We start from the raw sequence: 16,707 nt of genomic DNA, 5'->3' as shown, positions 1-16,707 counted from the left end.
TAAAGAACATATGTTGTATTGTCTTATACATCATAAGACAGATGTTCTATGATTTTATGCATACTCCTCTGGCACTCTCAATCCTTGCCACACAACCACTTTAAAGGTCCAGCATTTGGATCCAACACAGTTTGTGTTTATACTTGGATCTATTAATCCATTAATGAATCTAGGGTGAATCTATGAATGACATAAATAATAACAAGTTGGTAGTCTAGTTCTATCGATAAGTGTCGCACTAAGTATTACCCTATTAGAAATTATTTTACAAGTGTTTATCATTGGCCTCAGAACTGAAATATTCATCAGCAATTCCAAAATAGTACAAGAAGATTTTCATTATTCTGCATCAATTGTCCATTATATTCCTTCTGTCCCTTTTCAGTTGTTTTCTTTCCCATATTTATTTCAATTCTTATGGGGTAAATTTTATTTTATTTTCTCACTCTGTGAGGATTCCTCGTATGTTGAGAATATATTCGATAACAAGTTTTCTGAAATAATGTATTGACAGATATTAGAACGGATGTTGAATTGTAATAAAGTTTACGAAAAAAGCAAACAGCGAATTCGGCTGAGAGAAGTGGGATACTCTGGATTTGGTTTGCTGATAAATGATGCTCCTGTCAGTACATTGCTTATAAAAGGACTTCTCAATCAAGTGCTTAGAGCAGGTATGTCTTGCCTCATGTCCTAATGGCTTGAAAGGGATTTTCATTAACCCCTTAAGGACCCACCTTTACAAATCTATAACTTTTTTATTTTTCCATGTAAAGAGCTGTGTATGGGCTTGTTTTCTGTGTAACGAATTGCACTTCATAGCAATAGTATTTAATATTCTATGCCGTGTACTGGGAAGCGGGAAAAAAATTCTGAATGCAGTGGAAATCATTAAAAAATACACATTTGCCCCATTTCTTGTGGGCTTGCATTTTATGTCTTTCACTGTGTGCACCAAATGACAGGTCTACTTCATTCAATGGGTCAATACGATCACGGGGATAACAAATTTGTATAGGTTTTATAATGTTTTCATACATTTACAAAAATTAAAACCACCCTGGTTCATACTCCCCCATGCACAACAAGTCATACAGGTATGTCTTATTGCACTATGGGATTATAAACTGGAGAAGGAAAACATAACTGATTGGGAAATTATATAAAATCAATAAGAATAAGGAAATGTGCTATACTCACCTGTTATAATGCTCTAGTGATGGTATCGTATATGATTTAGTAGGGACCACCAGAGTTGTGTTGCTTGAGCCAACAGGGAATATAATTGGTCATATTCCTCTATTTTACCATATTTCCTGCTCATCACCACTTGTTGTTATGAATCACTGATATCCCTTTAAATTTCGTATGATATGTTTTATAACTACATTCTAATGACCCTTCTTTTTTATCTTGCATACTGTAAAAATATTTTTGTGATTTTTCTTTTGTTTTAATCCAGATCCAGTTATGAATTACAGAGACCTGCTAGCAGTGGTACATATTTCTCACAAATTGGATCTCGCGGTACGAGTTGCCATCTGCAGGAAGGTGAGTGTTTAGTAGATTTGTTTTTACCCAAAATGGAATTATTTGGGGGGTGGGGTTGTTTAGTGAGTGTTTTTCTATTTTGAGGTTTAACATAGCATTTGAGCAATGCTTTGTTTCCAATTCTTTGTCTTTGCTGTCAGTGAATAAGAACATATGCTAACTAATGAATTGTATACAGTTATATCTAGTATAACCAGTGGCGTATGTGCGAAACCCCCTAAACACTGAAGAAAAGCACCTGAGATTTGTGCAGCCGATGTTGACCCTTGGACTTGAACCCAGGTCCCCAATGCTGCAAGGCTGTAATGCTAACCACTAAGCTACCGTGCTGCCCCTATTTTATAGCTAAAGCACTGCCTAGACTAGTTTAGTTATAGTGTGTTCGCAGACTGCATGAAAGAAACAAGAGCCAGGCAATGCTTCATAAATGATTCTACATTATTTTTCTCCAGGTTCTTCAAATCCTCCAATTTCACCAAGATGCAGCATCACAAATTGCTCAACAGGTTGGCTGGCAGGATACTTTTGTACGGTTCTTTATGAAGGAAAACTCAGAATTTAAGAACAATAGCAAAGTTAATATCCAAGACAGTATTAAAGAAGAAGAGAAGTGTACCAGGGCTGAGGAGCCACAAAGGAGTCCATTTGGGAAGGTAGCGCTGGATAAATCAGACCTAGTAAATAATGGTACATGTAACAGCTGGTCTCTGAATAGCAGCCTTCAGTCCACAAGCACACTCCTGGATGAAGATGGACCATCTTTTAGTGAAGCGCAGCTTCAAGTAGAGGATTCTGAGGTGTGGCCCAGTGATCATTCCCATCTCACTTTAGAACTGGCTAATTTTGAACTAGGAGATAATGGAAATCAAACTCCAGGAAGCGTATCCAGTACACCTTCACCTGTAGAGTCCACCAAGTCTTTCAACATGGATCGTCTGGATAAAGAATCCACTTGCTCAAATAATATACTGTTTAGGGATGACCTCTCCCTTAGCGTGAATTTAGAAAGCAAAGAGGTAAGGCATGTTTCATTTCTGTGCTATCTTCACAAAATGCAAAAAACCTGTATTATTTGTTATTAAAGGAGCAAAATCCTTACTTATTAGTGATACATAGGATGGGTAATAATGTTTGATATGCCACAGTACAACCCCACTGATGAGAAGAACAGAGAGGAGCACAAATTGAGCTTTCATTCTGCTTTCTTCCTTACTTTGAATACCAGTCCATTCATAGGGACATAGAACTCGATATATAATTTATGAGGTGTGACACCCCCTCCCGGGTTTACTTATTTTTGTGCATTTCTGACACATGCTGATTTTGGAACACTCCATATAATCTGAACTAGTGAATCCACTGAACTAGTGAATTGGGGAGAGACTGAGGTAACCCATGCATATTCTTGAGTTACTGCATTGCCCTTCCTCTTTGTTCCTATTTGACAGGTCTCAATGCTGCAGAACATGCTGCTATGGGGAACATTGAGAGAGAGCTCAGAGAGAGAGTTAGATGATATCACCCTGGTCACATGACTTTAAGTGGTCAATAATCTAAGGTCCTGTTACATTTGCACAGTCTACCCCATGCATGTACCTGATCACATGAAATTACAGCATGTCTCCATGGAAGATGGGGAGGAGTAGTAGGCATTCTGTGACTTCAAGTCCTCAGATGCATACATGTGGTAGACTTTGCAAACATAACTGGGTAAAGGACCTTGAGAAGAGGCATGGGGAGGAGTAGATGGGAGAGATTGGCTTAGCAGGACACACCTCCTCTGATGCAGGTTTATATAAGATAAAGTTGATTTATGGGGATGGAAGGGTGTCAGTTAGTTAATAGGGTTCTATGGGAACCTGTCACTACCTGTATTTGTGAAAATATGGTGACAGGTTCTCTTTAAATACAACATATGCCAAAATGCATCCACCGAATGCCATCCCTATTATAAAATACATCTTTTAGGACTGTGAAGAGGAGCTGGTGCAGCTGCTTACAGACATTTTGCTCTGTCTGATGTGGAAAGGCCTGGACAAGTCTGACAATGCTACCTGGATTGAAAGAGGACAAGTTTTCTCTGCCCTTACAAGTCTTGAGATGTCCAATGAATTGCTGCGACCATCAGATGCCATAAAACTGAAGTATGGGACAAATTTATTTATGACGGTCATATAAATATATACATAGTACCACCCATGACTTATATTCCATACAATCTTCCCCACACAGCTTGTTGGAGAAAATGCCTGAATGGGCTGTAACTGAGAACAGAGACCCTAAGACCCAGGTCAATGCTGAAAACGCAAACAGATTACTGTACATTGTACAAGACTTTCTGCAAGCTGAAGGTCGGGTCAATACTTCTCTGTGGACAGAAAAGGTAAAGTATTTCTACATTTATTGTGGCTTTACATATATTTCCAAACTATTATTATTAGCGACGGACAGCGCCAGGGTAATCATCTTTATTTATATAGCACCATCAGATTCCGTAGCGCTTTACAAATCATGATGAAGAGGAGTGGAGGTGAGTATTTGTAGGTTTCTAGTGGTTGATTTCCTTTAAAGGGGCCACTTATTAAGTAAAGGTAGGATATTACATATTTTACCAATATACATCAATAAAATCAAGCCTTCTGTCTTTTACCTCATCAGCCAGATATTCCTGTCCATAAAACGCACTGCCAGGATCTTATGATAGTATACAAGTATTCTTAAATATAAGGTAACGGTCCTAGGGGCAATTGCTCATGGACAGATAGAGATCACATGACCCTCCATTTTTGGCCATTTTATGGTCAGGAAAGTCTGGCTAATGAGGTAAAAGAAAGGAGGCTTCACTTTACATATCAGGAAAGCGGAGCAGAACTTCTAATAGATGTATATCGGTAAATTACCTGATATCCTGCCCCCCACACTTACACGTACATTATAAAAAACAAGAGGTAAAAGGGACAACCCCTTTAATACTCCTGTGTGAAAAACTTTGGTGCCCCTCATTAAGATGAAATGGCAACTAGATCTTGTACTGGGGCCATGCGTGTATAGCATGGAGCCCATCATATCTTGACATTTACAATTTTCCATTTCAAAATATGGACTCCAAAATGGAAGATTTTGATAATTTGGTATAAACAATTTACTTGACTATTAATCGTCTAATTAATTGTCTGATTTCAAATGGCGGCATTCAAAATGACCACCATGTTGGACACTGGCCCTTAAAGGTATGACCCATCACCTTAGTAATGTGCACTATGCAGGATGGCATTCCCAAAATCTTTTTTCCATTTATTCATATGTCTTCATAATTTCGGACCACTTTGTACAATAACTTGTAATGCTGTAGGTTTTCTTAAGTTGGAATCTGGGTCCAGTAAATTGTTTCTCATGTCTTTTTATTGTACAGCTACTGGAGGAGATAGTCACCCTCATGGACAGCTTGTCAGTGTGGTATCCAGCTGGTGTTGAATCCGAGACACTTTCCCAAGTGGAGTTTCGTCTTCTGCTTGGTTTCATTGGACAGGACAATCTACAGGTTTGTTAAAATGTTATTTGACTTGTGAACTGTTATTCCCAACAGCACTGTACATGTCAACATGTGAGGCCTCTATTCTTCTGCCATTAGATGGAGATCCCACAATTAGCCAAGATGGAGACTCGGACAGTTCTATCTATGGTCCCATGTCTCACATTCTCATAAATGTGCAATAGATGCAAGTCTCCCCTCTGGGACCCGCACATGACACCCTAGCAAGCCCCTACAGCCATAGGACAGGCATTGCTTTCTGGGATAGATCTCTTCCCTGGATATAAGAACTATCTTTTTCTTCCACAGGTATGTGCCATGGCTACTGCGAAACTCAATACTTTGCTGCAAACAAAAGTGATTGAAAAGCAAGAAGAAGCTTGTTATCTGCTTGGGAAACTGGAAGGGATCCTCAGCAAATCTATCCAGGAGAAATCTGAAACCTATTCTTTCCTTGTTCCAATTGTGAGGACGCTTGTTTCTAAGATATACGAACTGCTCTTCATGAACCTGCATTTACCATCCCTTCCCATCACAAATGGGGGCCCTTCCTTGTTTGAAGACTTCCAGGAATATTGCAAGTCTGAAGAATGGAGGATCTTTATAGACAAATTTGTAAGTTTCTTTTTTTTTCTATTCTGTTAATGGGGAAGAGATTGTGCATCTTGTTAGCTGTGATGATGCTTCCCAATAAGAATATTAGGATAAAAATATTGCCATTGACTTTATTTATTTTTGTGCTGGGGGCTGGCTATATATTACACGGGTTTGGCTGGCATTATACTAAAGGGGACTGGCTAGCTATATACTAAAGGGGGGGCAGGCTGGTTATATATTACGGGGGGGAGGTTCAGGCTGGCTATATACTACAGGGGGCAGGCTGGCTATATACTATGGGGGGCAGTCTAGCTATATATTATGGGGGGCAGTCTGGCTATATACTACGGGGGGCAGTCTGGCTATATACCATGGGGGGCAGGCTGACTATATACCACGGGGGGGCAGGCTGGCTATATACTACGGGGGGCCGGCTAGCTATATACTATGGGGGGCAGGCTGGCTATATACTACTGGGGGCCGGCTGGCTATATACTACGGGGGGCAGGCTGGCTATATACTACGGGGGCAGGCTGGCTATATACTACGGGGGGCAGGCTGGCTATATACTACGGGGGGCAGGCTGGCTATATACTACGGGGGGCAGGCTGGCTATATACTACGGGGGGCAGGCTGGCTATATACTACGGGGGGCAGGCTGGCTATATACTACGGGGGACAGGCTGGCTATATACTACGGGGGGCAGGCTGGCTATATACTACGGGGGGCAGGCTGGCTATATACTACGGGGGGCAGGCTGGCTATATACTACGGAGGACAGGCTGGCTATATACTACGGGGGACAGGCTGGCTATATACTACGGGGGACAGGCTGGCTATATACTACGGGGGACAGGCTGGCTATATACTACGGGGGACAGGCTGGCTATATACTACAGGGGGACAGGCTGGCTATATACTACGGGGGGCAGGCTGGCTATATACTACGGGGGGCAGGCTGGCTATATACTACGGGGGGCAGGCTGGCTATATACTACGGGGGGCAGGCTGGCTATATACTACGGGGGGCAGGCTGGCTATATACTATGGGGGGCAGGCTGGCTAAATACTACGGGGGGAAGGCTGGCTAAATACTACAGGGGGGCAGGCTGGCTAAATACTACAGGGGGGCAGGCTGGCTAAATACTACAGGGGGACAGGCTGGCTAAATACTACAGGGGGACAGGCTGGCTAAATACTACAGGGGGCAGGCTGGCTAAATACTACAGGGGGCAGGTTGGCTAAATACTATAGGGGGGGCAGGCTGACTATTTACGACAGGCGAATGGCTGGCTATATACTACAGGCGAATGGCTGGCTATATACTACAGGCGAATGGCTGGCTATATACTGGGAGGCTGTGACCAATGCATTTCCCACCCTCGGCTTATACTCGAGTCAATAGGTTTTCACAGTTTTTGGTGGTAAAATTGGGTGCCTAGGCTTATCCTCTAGTCTCATTAAATAGAGAGATTACTTTTTTACACATAGCCCGCCCCCCACCCATTATCTATTTCAATTCTATGGGGACCATATATCTGAGATGTCTTTTGGTTGAACTTTTATTGGACATTAGGCCAGCATTTTCCTGATGTGTTGCCACCTGCAGGATCTTCTTGGTCACTTTGAGCTCTTGCATTCTAACATTGCTTTTTATAGGAGATATGTGCCTGAGAAAGTCTCAATTAAATGTATTTCTCTGTTTCCAGATTATACCTTATATGAAGCAGTATGAAGCGGATACATTTAGCAAAAGTCATGAACAGATGGCTTTGTATTGGAAGGAATGTCACGAGGCACACATGGTGAATATGCACAAGCGTGAACGTGAGCGAGGTGAAAGCAAGCTGAAATTCCAGGTACCTGGCTTAGAAACCCCAAGGGTCTATTTTAATTTATGCTACTTCTGTGTCCCTTAAGCCTTGAGTGTGGTCCTCTCTAAGCTTTAATGTCTGCACCAGATTTCTGGAGCAAAGACTGTCTGAAATGTCTCGCACTACATTTATTAAGGGTGTTTACACCATTTTTGGCTACTTTTCCAACTGATACGAAAAAGGATGCGACTTTAAGGAAGGGGGATGGATCCTCACAGTAAAAAACAAAAAAAAAGTCTTAAAATTTAAGTTGGTGTCTAAAAACATATTATTTTGGTACAGCAAACTATACCAACTAATAGATGGTTCTAAGTTTGACTCCATAGTTTTAAACTACTTTGTATTTATCATCCAGTATCAGACAATGATAAATCCTGGTGTAGCAGAAAGCGGTAGTCATACTCTGCACTGGTCTAATGTGTGATCTATTGATAAATCTCCCCCATTGTATGTAGCTTTTAATGTAACAATTAGTCTCATGATAGATGTTTTTCCCTGTGGGAGCTTTAGTCCTAATAACTAAAATGTGGAGTCCAGAGTCCCCTTTTATATATATATATTGTCATTCACACTTTTGCTCCACCAATTTCTGGGACTGGCTGAGAAAGCACAAGTACAACATCCTACTATCTACAGCCATCACATAGACCTGAATGGAGCTGTGGCACACATGTTTTACACTTGCACCATACATATGGGGAAAACATTAGACCCACATTGTAATTCATTGTGGCTTGATAAATGGCTTGTGTTATATTTATGACATTTATATATTATTTACATTACATTTATGACCAACATGATTCTTCTCTCATGGCCTGTAGGAATATTTTTTGGAACCATTTAATAGAAAAGCACGTCAGGAGAATTCCCGTTACAATAGTATGCTGAAGCAAATCAACAGCCATTGCACCGCCACTTTAAGACAATGGAAAGCGGCCCAAAGATACCTGACCTGTGAACGAGGACCTTGGGCTGAGAGGTTAGCTGTGGCTGAATGCTCCTCCCCACTTCGATTTCTGTACAGTATACAAGAGGTTGCTGATAATCTTCTGCCTGTTTTTTTTCCCCTCTAAGGAAAGAGAACTGGGAATACTGGAAGCTCTCCAATGTAGAGAACTACTCACGAATGAGACTCAAATTGGTGCAGAATAACAATTTTGACCCCCATTTAGAAGCTAGCAATTTGCGTGATAACTTGGGTAAGTTTTCCTTTTGATGATAACTTTTCTAAATGTCTTCAGTTCGTTCAAGATACATAGGTTTATTATCCTATGCCTTCTTTTATTATGTGTTTTACTCTCCGGCTAAGCTCACACTTGCATTCAGCAGGTTCTGTTCAACTTTCATTTATTAATAGCAGAAACAATAGTGCTTCAGCTCTGTCTTTTACCACTATTAATAATGGAAGCCTCACAGAAGGTAGGTCTACATAGAACGTTTTTACTTCCTGTTAAACTGTCCTTAAATGGAGAGTAACAGAAAACCGTACAGGTATGAAATGAGCCTTACAAAAAAAAAACCTGTTATTTGTTTCGCTTGATACATGAATTTATGAAAAAATTATGTCTGGTTTCATGAAAAACGCACCTTGTACCACATTTATTATGCGTTTAGTATCTTACATGTCAAGAGTCATGGCTTAGCAGGAAAGCAGCATGGTTTGGAATGTGGCACTATGCACAAAAATGAGAATTTTTCTGTAAATTAACTCCATAGATGAAGAAGCAGATGGTTACAAATTTACAACCATATAACCTCCCCAAGGGTCACTGTTGAAGTTCTTGGTGCACCGCAACCACTATTGATCTAGTTATGATCCTGGTTCCAGGCTTCAGTGATATAAATTTTGCGTTCATTTTTTGTTTTCCATTCAATTAACTTTATTAAGCAATTGGTCGTCTCCAAAAGCTGAACACCTCCTGCCAACAGGAGGTGCCTTATTATCAGCACTTATAGGAGTTAGATAGGGTCTGTCAGAGGGAGGGCCAGGAGATCCTGTCGAAGGCCTTCTTGGCATCTAGAGGGAGGATCATCATTGGTTTCTGGTGCAACTGAGTATAGTACATGATGTCTTTGCATTCATTTCTTGTTATTGGTGCATCTATACCTTCTAGCAGTATTGGAGCAAATCGATGGATACCAATATTTTAACAATCTAGTTTTTCATCTGTTCCTCTGAGTTTGAGACCTACATGATAATGACTATTATAAATACAATAAATCGTTCTTTTTCTTTAGGTGTCCAACATGCAGAACTATCTAGCGAGTCCCTATTGTTAGAAGCTGTAAAGCAAGTTAAAGTTAGTGACTTGGAAGATGATGCACTTGAACTCCCTGAAGAGGACAGCACAATCCCAGTGTATGTATTTTATCCCCAAAAATGTCTCATAGATGGGTGCATTAGCCATTGAGATCACATCCCGCAACTTCCTGTCTCCGCTTACAGTGAAAAACAGACTGTTAATGGGGATTGGATTTTAGAGAAACTGTGTAGATTTGAGCTATGTCCTTTCCCTATCTAAAACTGTTGTAGCTCAGTGGTATTCTGCTTCCAGAACTCACATGCAAATAGGGCATGAATGTATTTCATGGGAAGTCCCCTGCACATGTGCATGCTCAGTGCATGGAAATAGACTTGTGTGATGGTCATGTCCAGTGCAGTGGATGGATAGGTAGTGAAATATGACGCAAGGACATCCTGATTGCTGGGAAAACTGTAGAATTTGTTGTGTTCTTGAGACTCTCTGCATGATTGGCTTTTCACATCTCTTTAATAATATATTGTAAAGACTATTGGTAAGACTATATAAGATGTAAGACTTTACTTGGTCAAGCCAATAAGCAAAAAAAATCCTCATGAAATATCCTATGTGTAGTAGCAATGGACTTGCAAATCTTTGAATGTTTTATTTTATTTTTGTTTAAGAGGTGAAAAAGAAGAACAGAGTCAGAAGGAGAAAACTGTTCTCTGTGAGGACTGCGAGCTCATCACTGTAATGGATGTTATTTCTGGACGTTTGGAAGTTACCACTCAGCATATTTATTTCTATGATGGCAGCACTGAAAAAGAAGAAGGTTAGACTGCGCTATTTCTTTTTTTATGAGCAGATGTTGCCAAAATATGCAAGATTTTAATAACCTGCAGCCTCTTGTCTCTCTTTATATTTACTACAAATTTAATACGGTTTGTTTTCTTATTTATACTATAACTCTCCTATTACACATACACACATATATAATATAAAGATCATCAGAGCCTTTCATTTACATGTGCTTTATGGTGAAATTACATTGAGGATAGATCATGTAACTCTTCTTACAGGTGTAGGGTACGACTTTAAGTGGTTGCTTTCTCAAATAAGGGAGATTCATTTACGCCGCTACAACCTGAGGAGATCGGCCTTGGAGATATTTCTAGTTGACCAAACCAACTACTTTCTAAATTTCAAAAAAGAGGTAAGGACATCTGTATGTGTTATCTGAGTAAAATGCAATAAGGCTACTAAAGCCAAGCTCAACTCAATGTTTAAGGCCCTCATATTGGAGATCCTTCCAATATTAGCTTAACACTTGTATACAGTACATAGCACTGGTCAGTCACTGCAGAGAAGGCTTGGAACAATGTTCTCTTTATGAATATTGTCAACTCACAACTTCGAATTTATCATTGCTGATTACCGTAATTGAAATGCCCAAATTCTTAGCAGTTTTATGTAGTTTGCACAAACCTTTTTTTGTGGTGACGAACATGAATGTTTACATGTGTGCCATCCACAGCAAAATGCTTAGGCTTTGCAGCAGGTGCCGGTAAACCCATCAAATCTACAAGTAAAAATGTTTTTCGATTCATGTAGGTAAGAAATAAAGTATACAGCCGCATTCTTTCTCTCCGCCTTCCAAATTTATATGGAACCCGGTCACCACAGGAACTATTAAAAGCTTCAGGTCTTACACAGGTAAGTTTCATTTCAAATAGCACAGTCATTTCATTAAGGGTTCAGTTCCACAAAGTTAATAGGGACCGATATCCAGCCGATATGTGTGTGTGTGTGTGTGTGTGTGTGTGTGTGTGTGTACATATGTGTGTGTGTACATATGTGTGTGTATGTATATAAGTGTGTATATATTTGTGTGTGTGTATGTATGTATATATGTGTGTGCGAGTGTATTTGTGTGTATATATTTGTGTGTATGTATGTATGTGTGTGCGAGTGTATTTGTGTGTGTGTATATGTGTGTGTATATATATGTGTGTGTATATATTTGTGTGTATATATATATGTGTGTGTGTGTGTGTGTATATATATATGTAATATGTGTGTTTTTATGGTAAAATTAGGGGCTTATGCTCAAGTATATATGATATATGTTTATATATGTGTTAACATAGTTATATATACTAGAAATTGCTTAGTACGGCTATTATTGTGGTCTTTTTGCTAAGATTTAGAATTTTTGCTTGTAATAGTATGAATAATTAAAAAAAAAATAATAATTTAGCGTAAAAATATTTTCATCATAGTGTTTGCAATCCTTATTGTTTGCATATATTACCATTGTTTTATTTTAGTAACTGAGTATAATTTTCTTTCTTTCTGTCTCTTTTCTTTTCTAGAAATGGGTGAATAGAGAGATCTCAAATTTTGACTACCTCATTCAGCTAAATACTATAGCTGGAAGAACATACAATGACCTTGCACAGTACCCAGTGGTAAGTTACATGTGTACTTGTCTCCTTGTTTAGAATATACAAGGTTACAGAATTTGTTTCTAATATTTAGCCACTTAATTAATAGACTTGTATTGATTGTTTTAGTTCCCATGGGTGCTTCAAGATTACACATCAGAAGAGCTGGACCTGAACAACCCAGCTGTCTTTCGGGACCTATCCAAGCCCATTGGGGTGGTGAATGAAAAGAATGCTGCTTCTGTGCGAGAAAAGTAAGCAACAATAAAAGAATTATCAAGAATTATCAATAAGGGATTTACAACATTATAGTTAGACTTTCTGGTTAGATGTAAAAATACACAGATTTTATGCTGGTTAAAAACTGGCCTTATGCACATCATGTGCCATGTTGTGTTTAAAAAAAAAAGTTACATTGTACAGAAATAACTAAAATCTTGATTTTTAGATATGAAAACTTTGAGGATCCCTCTGGAAAGATTGATAATTTTCACTACGGTACACACTACTCTAATGCTGCTGGTGTCATGCACTATCTCATCCGTGTGGAACCATTCACTACCCTGCACATCCAGCTTCAAAGTGGAAGGTAAATTTGTGATAAAGATTTGTTTGTAATTTTTTACATGGGACAGATGTGGGCACAGGCAGCAGAGGGTTTCTTACTCAGGGAATGCAGCAATCTCCTAAGAAGGCCGCCAGGGGAGACACAACTTTCCATCCCTTTATGTCCCATCATACAGTATATCATACTCTACACTTCATGTATACATGCTGACCTTACTTTCTGCAGTGCAGCCACTTCTATACTTAAAACAGACTCTGGATTATTAGATTTTACCCGTTTTGTCTCTCACATACCAGTTATCCTCTTCATCTATACTCTGTATAACATAAGTATACAGTCAGGAAGGCAGAGTTATTTATAACTATGTGACATCAATATGTCTAGTATTCTTTGTAACTGTGAGCTAATGTGTCCCCTGTGGAGAACTTGTGTGTTACATTCAAAACACTGAAATCCAACTTGTCTACATGTTTCAAGTTTTTAGCAATTACTAATTCTTTCTAATAGGAAATATAAATCTCTTCATCTAATTCATAGAAATACTGCAAATGCTCAGTTATTTTACCTTCTCTGTTGTGTAGATTTGACTGTGCAGATCGCCAGTTTCATTCCATTCCGGCCACTTGGCAAGCGCTTATGGATAATCCAAATGATGTAAAGGAACTAATTCCAGAGTTCTTCTATTTCCCAGAGTTCCTTGAAAATAAAAATGGTAAGAAACGGAACAAAATGTGAATGACACAAATGGGTGTTTTTACAATGATCCTCAAAGCCTCCATGATTTCTAAGACATGACATAAAAGACAGTGACATTGTTGAACTAGGTTTTTAAACTTTTTTTTTTTTTTTACCAAAAATTGGAGTTGATGGGATTTGACAAATGAATGGATGTTCCTGATTTATCAGATGGACACCAATAGCGCTGTATGGACCCATGTAGCTTAAAAAATCAGTAAAAGATGTGATTTGCAATTCATTATAGTCTGAACACAGTATTTATTTAAAAAATATTTTGTTTTATTCATTGAAGCTTTTGACCTTGGAAGGTTGCAAATTTCCAAAGAACGAGTTAATGACGTTATTCTCCCAAAATGGGCTAAAAGTCCTGAAGATTTCATCAGGAAGCACAGGAAGGCCCTGGTATGTAGCTATTCATTTGGAAGGTACTGAATTGTTTTCTGCCTTTACTTTTGGTATTTACTACTTATGACCACTATTACCAGGAGTCTGAATTTGTTTCTGCCCATCTTCATGAATGGATAGATCTGATCTTTGGCTATAAACAACGTGGACCTGCAGCTGTGGAGGCGCTCAATGTGTTCTATTACTGTAGCTATGAAGGTATCCATTTATTATTGAGTAGTGGTGAACTTACAAAGTTATAAATTGCTGATGTCATCTCCTATATTGTCATTAAAGAATAAGCATTGACATAAATGTCTGTATACTTGTGAAACCAGGTGCTGTGGACCTTGATGCAATTTCAGATGAAAAAGAAAGAAAAGCAATAGAAGGAATGATTAATAATTTCGGACAAACACCATGTCAGCTGTTGAAGGTACAAGAATAGATTGCATCATGTTGTAAATAAGGGAAGGCCACCATTGCAGCCATCAGTTAAGCAGAAACTTCCACAAGGCCAATGGATGACTGCAAATGTTATGACAGATCACAGGAGTGGGAGCCAGGCCCTGACTTTGTAACCTAGGGGTCATGTTTTTATGTGAAATGAGCATCAATTTAGCTTTTAAAGGAAATCTACCTTTAAAAAAAACAAGCATGATAAACCAAGGACACTTACTCATAGATGCAGGCACTGTGATGGTGATAATATTCTTATATTTGTTATCCATGACCGCCTCCCTTCTGAAATCAACTTTTTAAATTAAGCTAATGAACCAGAAGGTGTCTTGGGGGCATAGCCAGATTCCCTCCGTGCTGTAGCTTCACAGGCTCTTACACTGTCTCCCTGTTCTCCCTTCTCTCTTAATGCTTCCCCTCCTCCCACATGTGTCTTGTACCAAAACTCCCTCAACTGACGTGAGATTGCATCATGCAGAGGAAGAGGGAAGTGCTGAGAGAGAGACAGTGTAAGAGCTTGTGAAGCTGCAGCATGTATGGGGCTCTTGTAAGGCTTACCCATAGCCCCTCTGGTTCATAATTGAAAAAGTTGATTTCAGAAGGAATTTTAGAGGGAAGGAGGCCATGGATAACAAATATAAGATTACCACAATCTCGGTGCCTGGATCTATGTGTAAGTGTCCCTGGTTTATCATGCTTGAGTTTGATGGTAGATTTCCTTAAATGACATTTGATTAACCCTTAAAGGAAACCTACCACTTGAAGTGGCAGATATAAGAGGGAACTACCGAGCACCAGCTCAGGGTGAGCTGGTGCCGGAGCTTATTTTTGTTAGTGTTTTAAACCGCAGTATCGCAGTTTAAAACACTTTTTAAACTGTATGGCCGAAGCTGCTTCGGCGCAAGGAGGTACGCGCTCGGCGCACCATGCACGCGACCTTGCACGCGGCTACATAGGAAGTGAATGAGAGCCGCGGGCATGGTCGCGCGCATGGTGCGCCGAGTGCGTACCTCCCTGCGCCGAAGCAGCTTCGGCCATACAGTTTAAAAAGTGTTTTAAACCGCGATACTGCGGTTTAAAACACTAACAAAAACAAGCTCCGGCACCAGCTCACCCTGAGCTGGTGCTCGGTAGTTCCCTCTTATACCTGCCACTTCAAGTGGTAGGTTTCCTTTAAACACTTTTCCATAACACTTCATTCTCCATTAAAGAGAACCTGTTTTGCAAATTAACCCACCCAAAATAAAGACTTAAAGGGAACCTACCACCACGATTCTACCAATAAAGGTAGAACGGATGGTAGGTGGGCTAATCCTCACATCCCGGCTATCTTGTAGTAAACTTTAATAAGTGGGTATATAAATTTTTTTAAGCGGCTACTGGGGCGAGAAGTAGCCGGACATTAGGCTACAAGTCGTGGCTACTCCACGCCCCAGTAGCCTCTTTTCTTCGCCTACCATTTCATCTTCGTCGCGCAGCTCCTCGTAGCCATGCGCCCTTGTCCGCGAGTACCAGGCATTCTGCGCATGCGCAGTAGTGCCGGCCTCGGAGCTGTGGCCGCGCAACCGAAGGCCTGCATTCTGAGCATGCGCAGAACACCGGGTACACGGACGAGGGCGCGCTGCGCTCCAAAGATGAAATGGTAGGCGGAGAAAAGAGGCTACTGGGGCGTGGAGTAGCCGCAATGTGTAGCCTAATGTCCGGCTACTCCACGCCCCAGTAGCTGCTTAAAAATTTTTTACATACCCGCTTATTAAAGTTTACTAAAAGATAGCCGGGGCGTGAGGATTAGCCCAAAAAAGGGCTATCCTCACGTCCCATTCATCCACCTACCACCCGTTCTACCTTTATAGGTAGAATCTTGGTGGTAGGTTCCCTTTAATTAAAAAACGCATGGGTTCCCTTCCATATCTGCAATGTAAACTTATATACAACTTGCCTGATGTGAATCCATTACACTACCTGAGTCCAATAATGCCCTGTATATTCATGAGTTACATGCACTGTTCTACCTCCTTGTTCCAGATTGACAGGTCTCGGGGCTATGATATTCTGCTGTGTGGAACATTGAGTCAAGTGACCAGGATGACACCATCTGAGGTTTTACATCTGCAACATCTACCCCATGTATGTATCTGTTTACATAAAATCACAGCAGCCTCCATGGAGGATGGGGAGCAGTAGTCGTCTATGGAGGCTCCTGTGATTTCATGTGATCAGATACTTGTGTATGGTCTACCGTTTGCTAATCTTCGCTTAAAGGACCTGTGATGTCAACCTGGTCACATGTCATGCTGAGAAGAGCCATGGGAC

At 40.2% G+C, this 16,707-nt stretch overlaps 1 protein-coding gene across 2 annotated transcripts in view; it reads left to right on the top strand.

The window, feature by feature from the left end:
* NBEAL1 (neurobeachin like 1) overlaps positions 1-16,707 on the top strand; it is an 81,191-nt gene that overhangs the window by 55,679 nt on the left and 8,805 nt on the right. For both annotated transcript variants that reach the window (XM_072121145.1, XM_072121144.1), the window contains 21 exons: positions 515-674; positions 1,463-1,551; positions 2,004-2,567; positions 3,520-3,695; positions 3,784-3,934; positions 4,964-5,092; positions 5,393-5,698; positions 7,391-7,540; positions 8,380-8,537; positions 8,633-8,757; positions 9,797-9,917; positions 10,485-10,633; positions 10,881-11,014; positions 11,413-11,514; positions 12,174-12,269; positions 12,375-12,499; positions 12,694-12,834; positions 13,395-13,525; positions 13,844-13,953; positions 14,037-14,154; positions 14,274-14,371. In XM_072121145.1, the coding sequence (XP_071977246.1) occupies positions 515-674; positions 1,463-1,551; positions 2,004-2,567; positions 3,520-3,695; positions 3,784-3,934; positions 4,964-5,092; positions 5,393-5,698; positions 7,391-7,540; positions 8,380-8,537; positions 8,633-8,757; positions 9,797-9,917; positions 10,485-10,633; positions 10,881-11,014; positions 11,413-11,514; positions 12,174-12,269; positions 12,375-12,499; positions 12,694-12,834; positions 13,395-13,525; positions 13,844-13,953; positions 14,037-14,154; positions 14,274-14,371 (3,333 nt within the window). The remainder of the gene's footprint in view (positions 1-514; positions 675-1,462; positions 1,552-2,003; positions 2,568-3,519; positions 3,696-3,783; positions 3,935-4,963; positions 5,093-5,392; positions 5,699-7,390; positions 7,541-8,379; positions 8,538-8,632; positions 8,758-9,796; positions 9,918-10,484; positions 10,634-10,880; positions 11,015-11,412; positions 11,515-12,173; positions 12,270-12,374; positions 12,500-12,693; positions 12,835-13,394; positions 13,526-13,843; positions 13,954-14,036; positions 14,155-14,273; positions 14,372-16,707) is intronic.

This window comes from Engystomops pustulosus, chromosome 8 (genome assembly GCF_040894005.1).
Source record: "Engystomops pustulosus chromosome 8, aEngPut4.maternal, whole genome shotgun sequence".
Taxonomy (NCBI): Eukaryota; Metazoa; Chordata; class Amphibia; order Anura; family Leptodactylidae; genus Engystomops; species Engystomops pustulosus.
The sequence above is the reverse complement of the archived record's forward strand: the minus strand, read 5'-3'. Positions and strand labels throughout refer to the sequence as shown.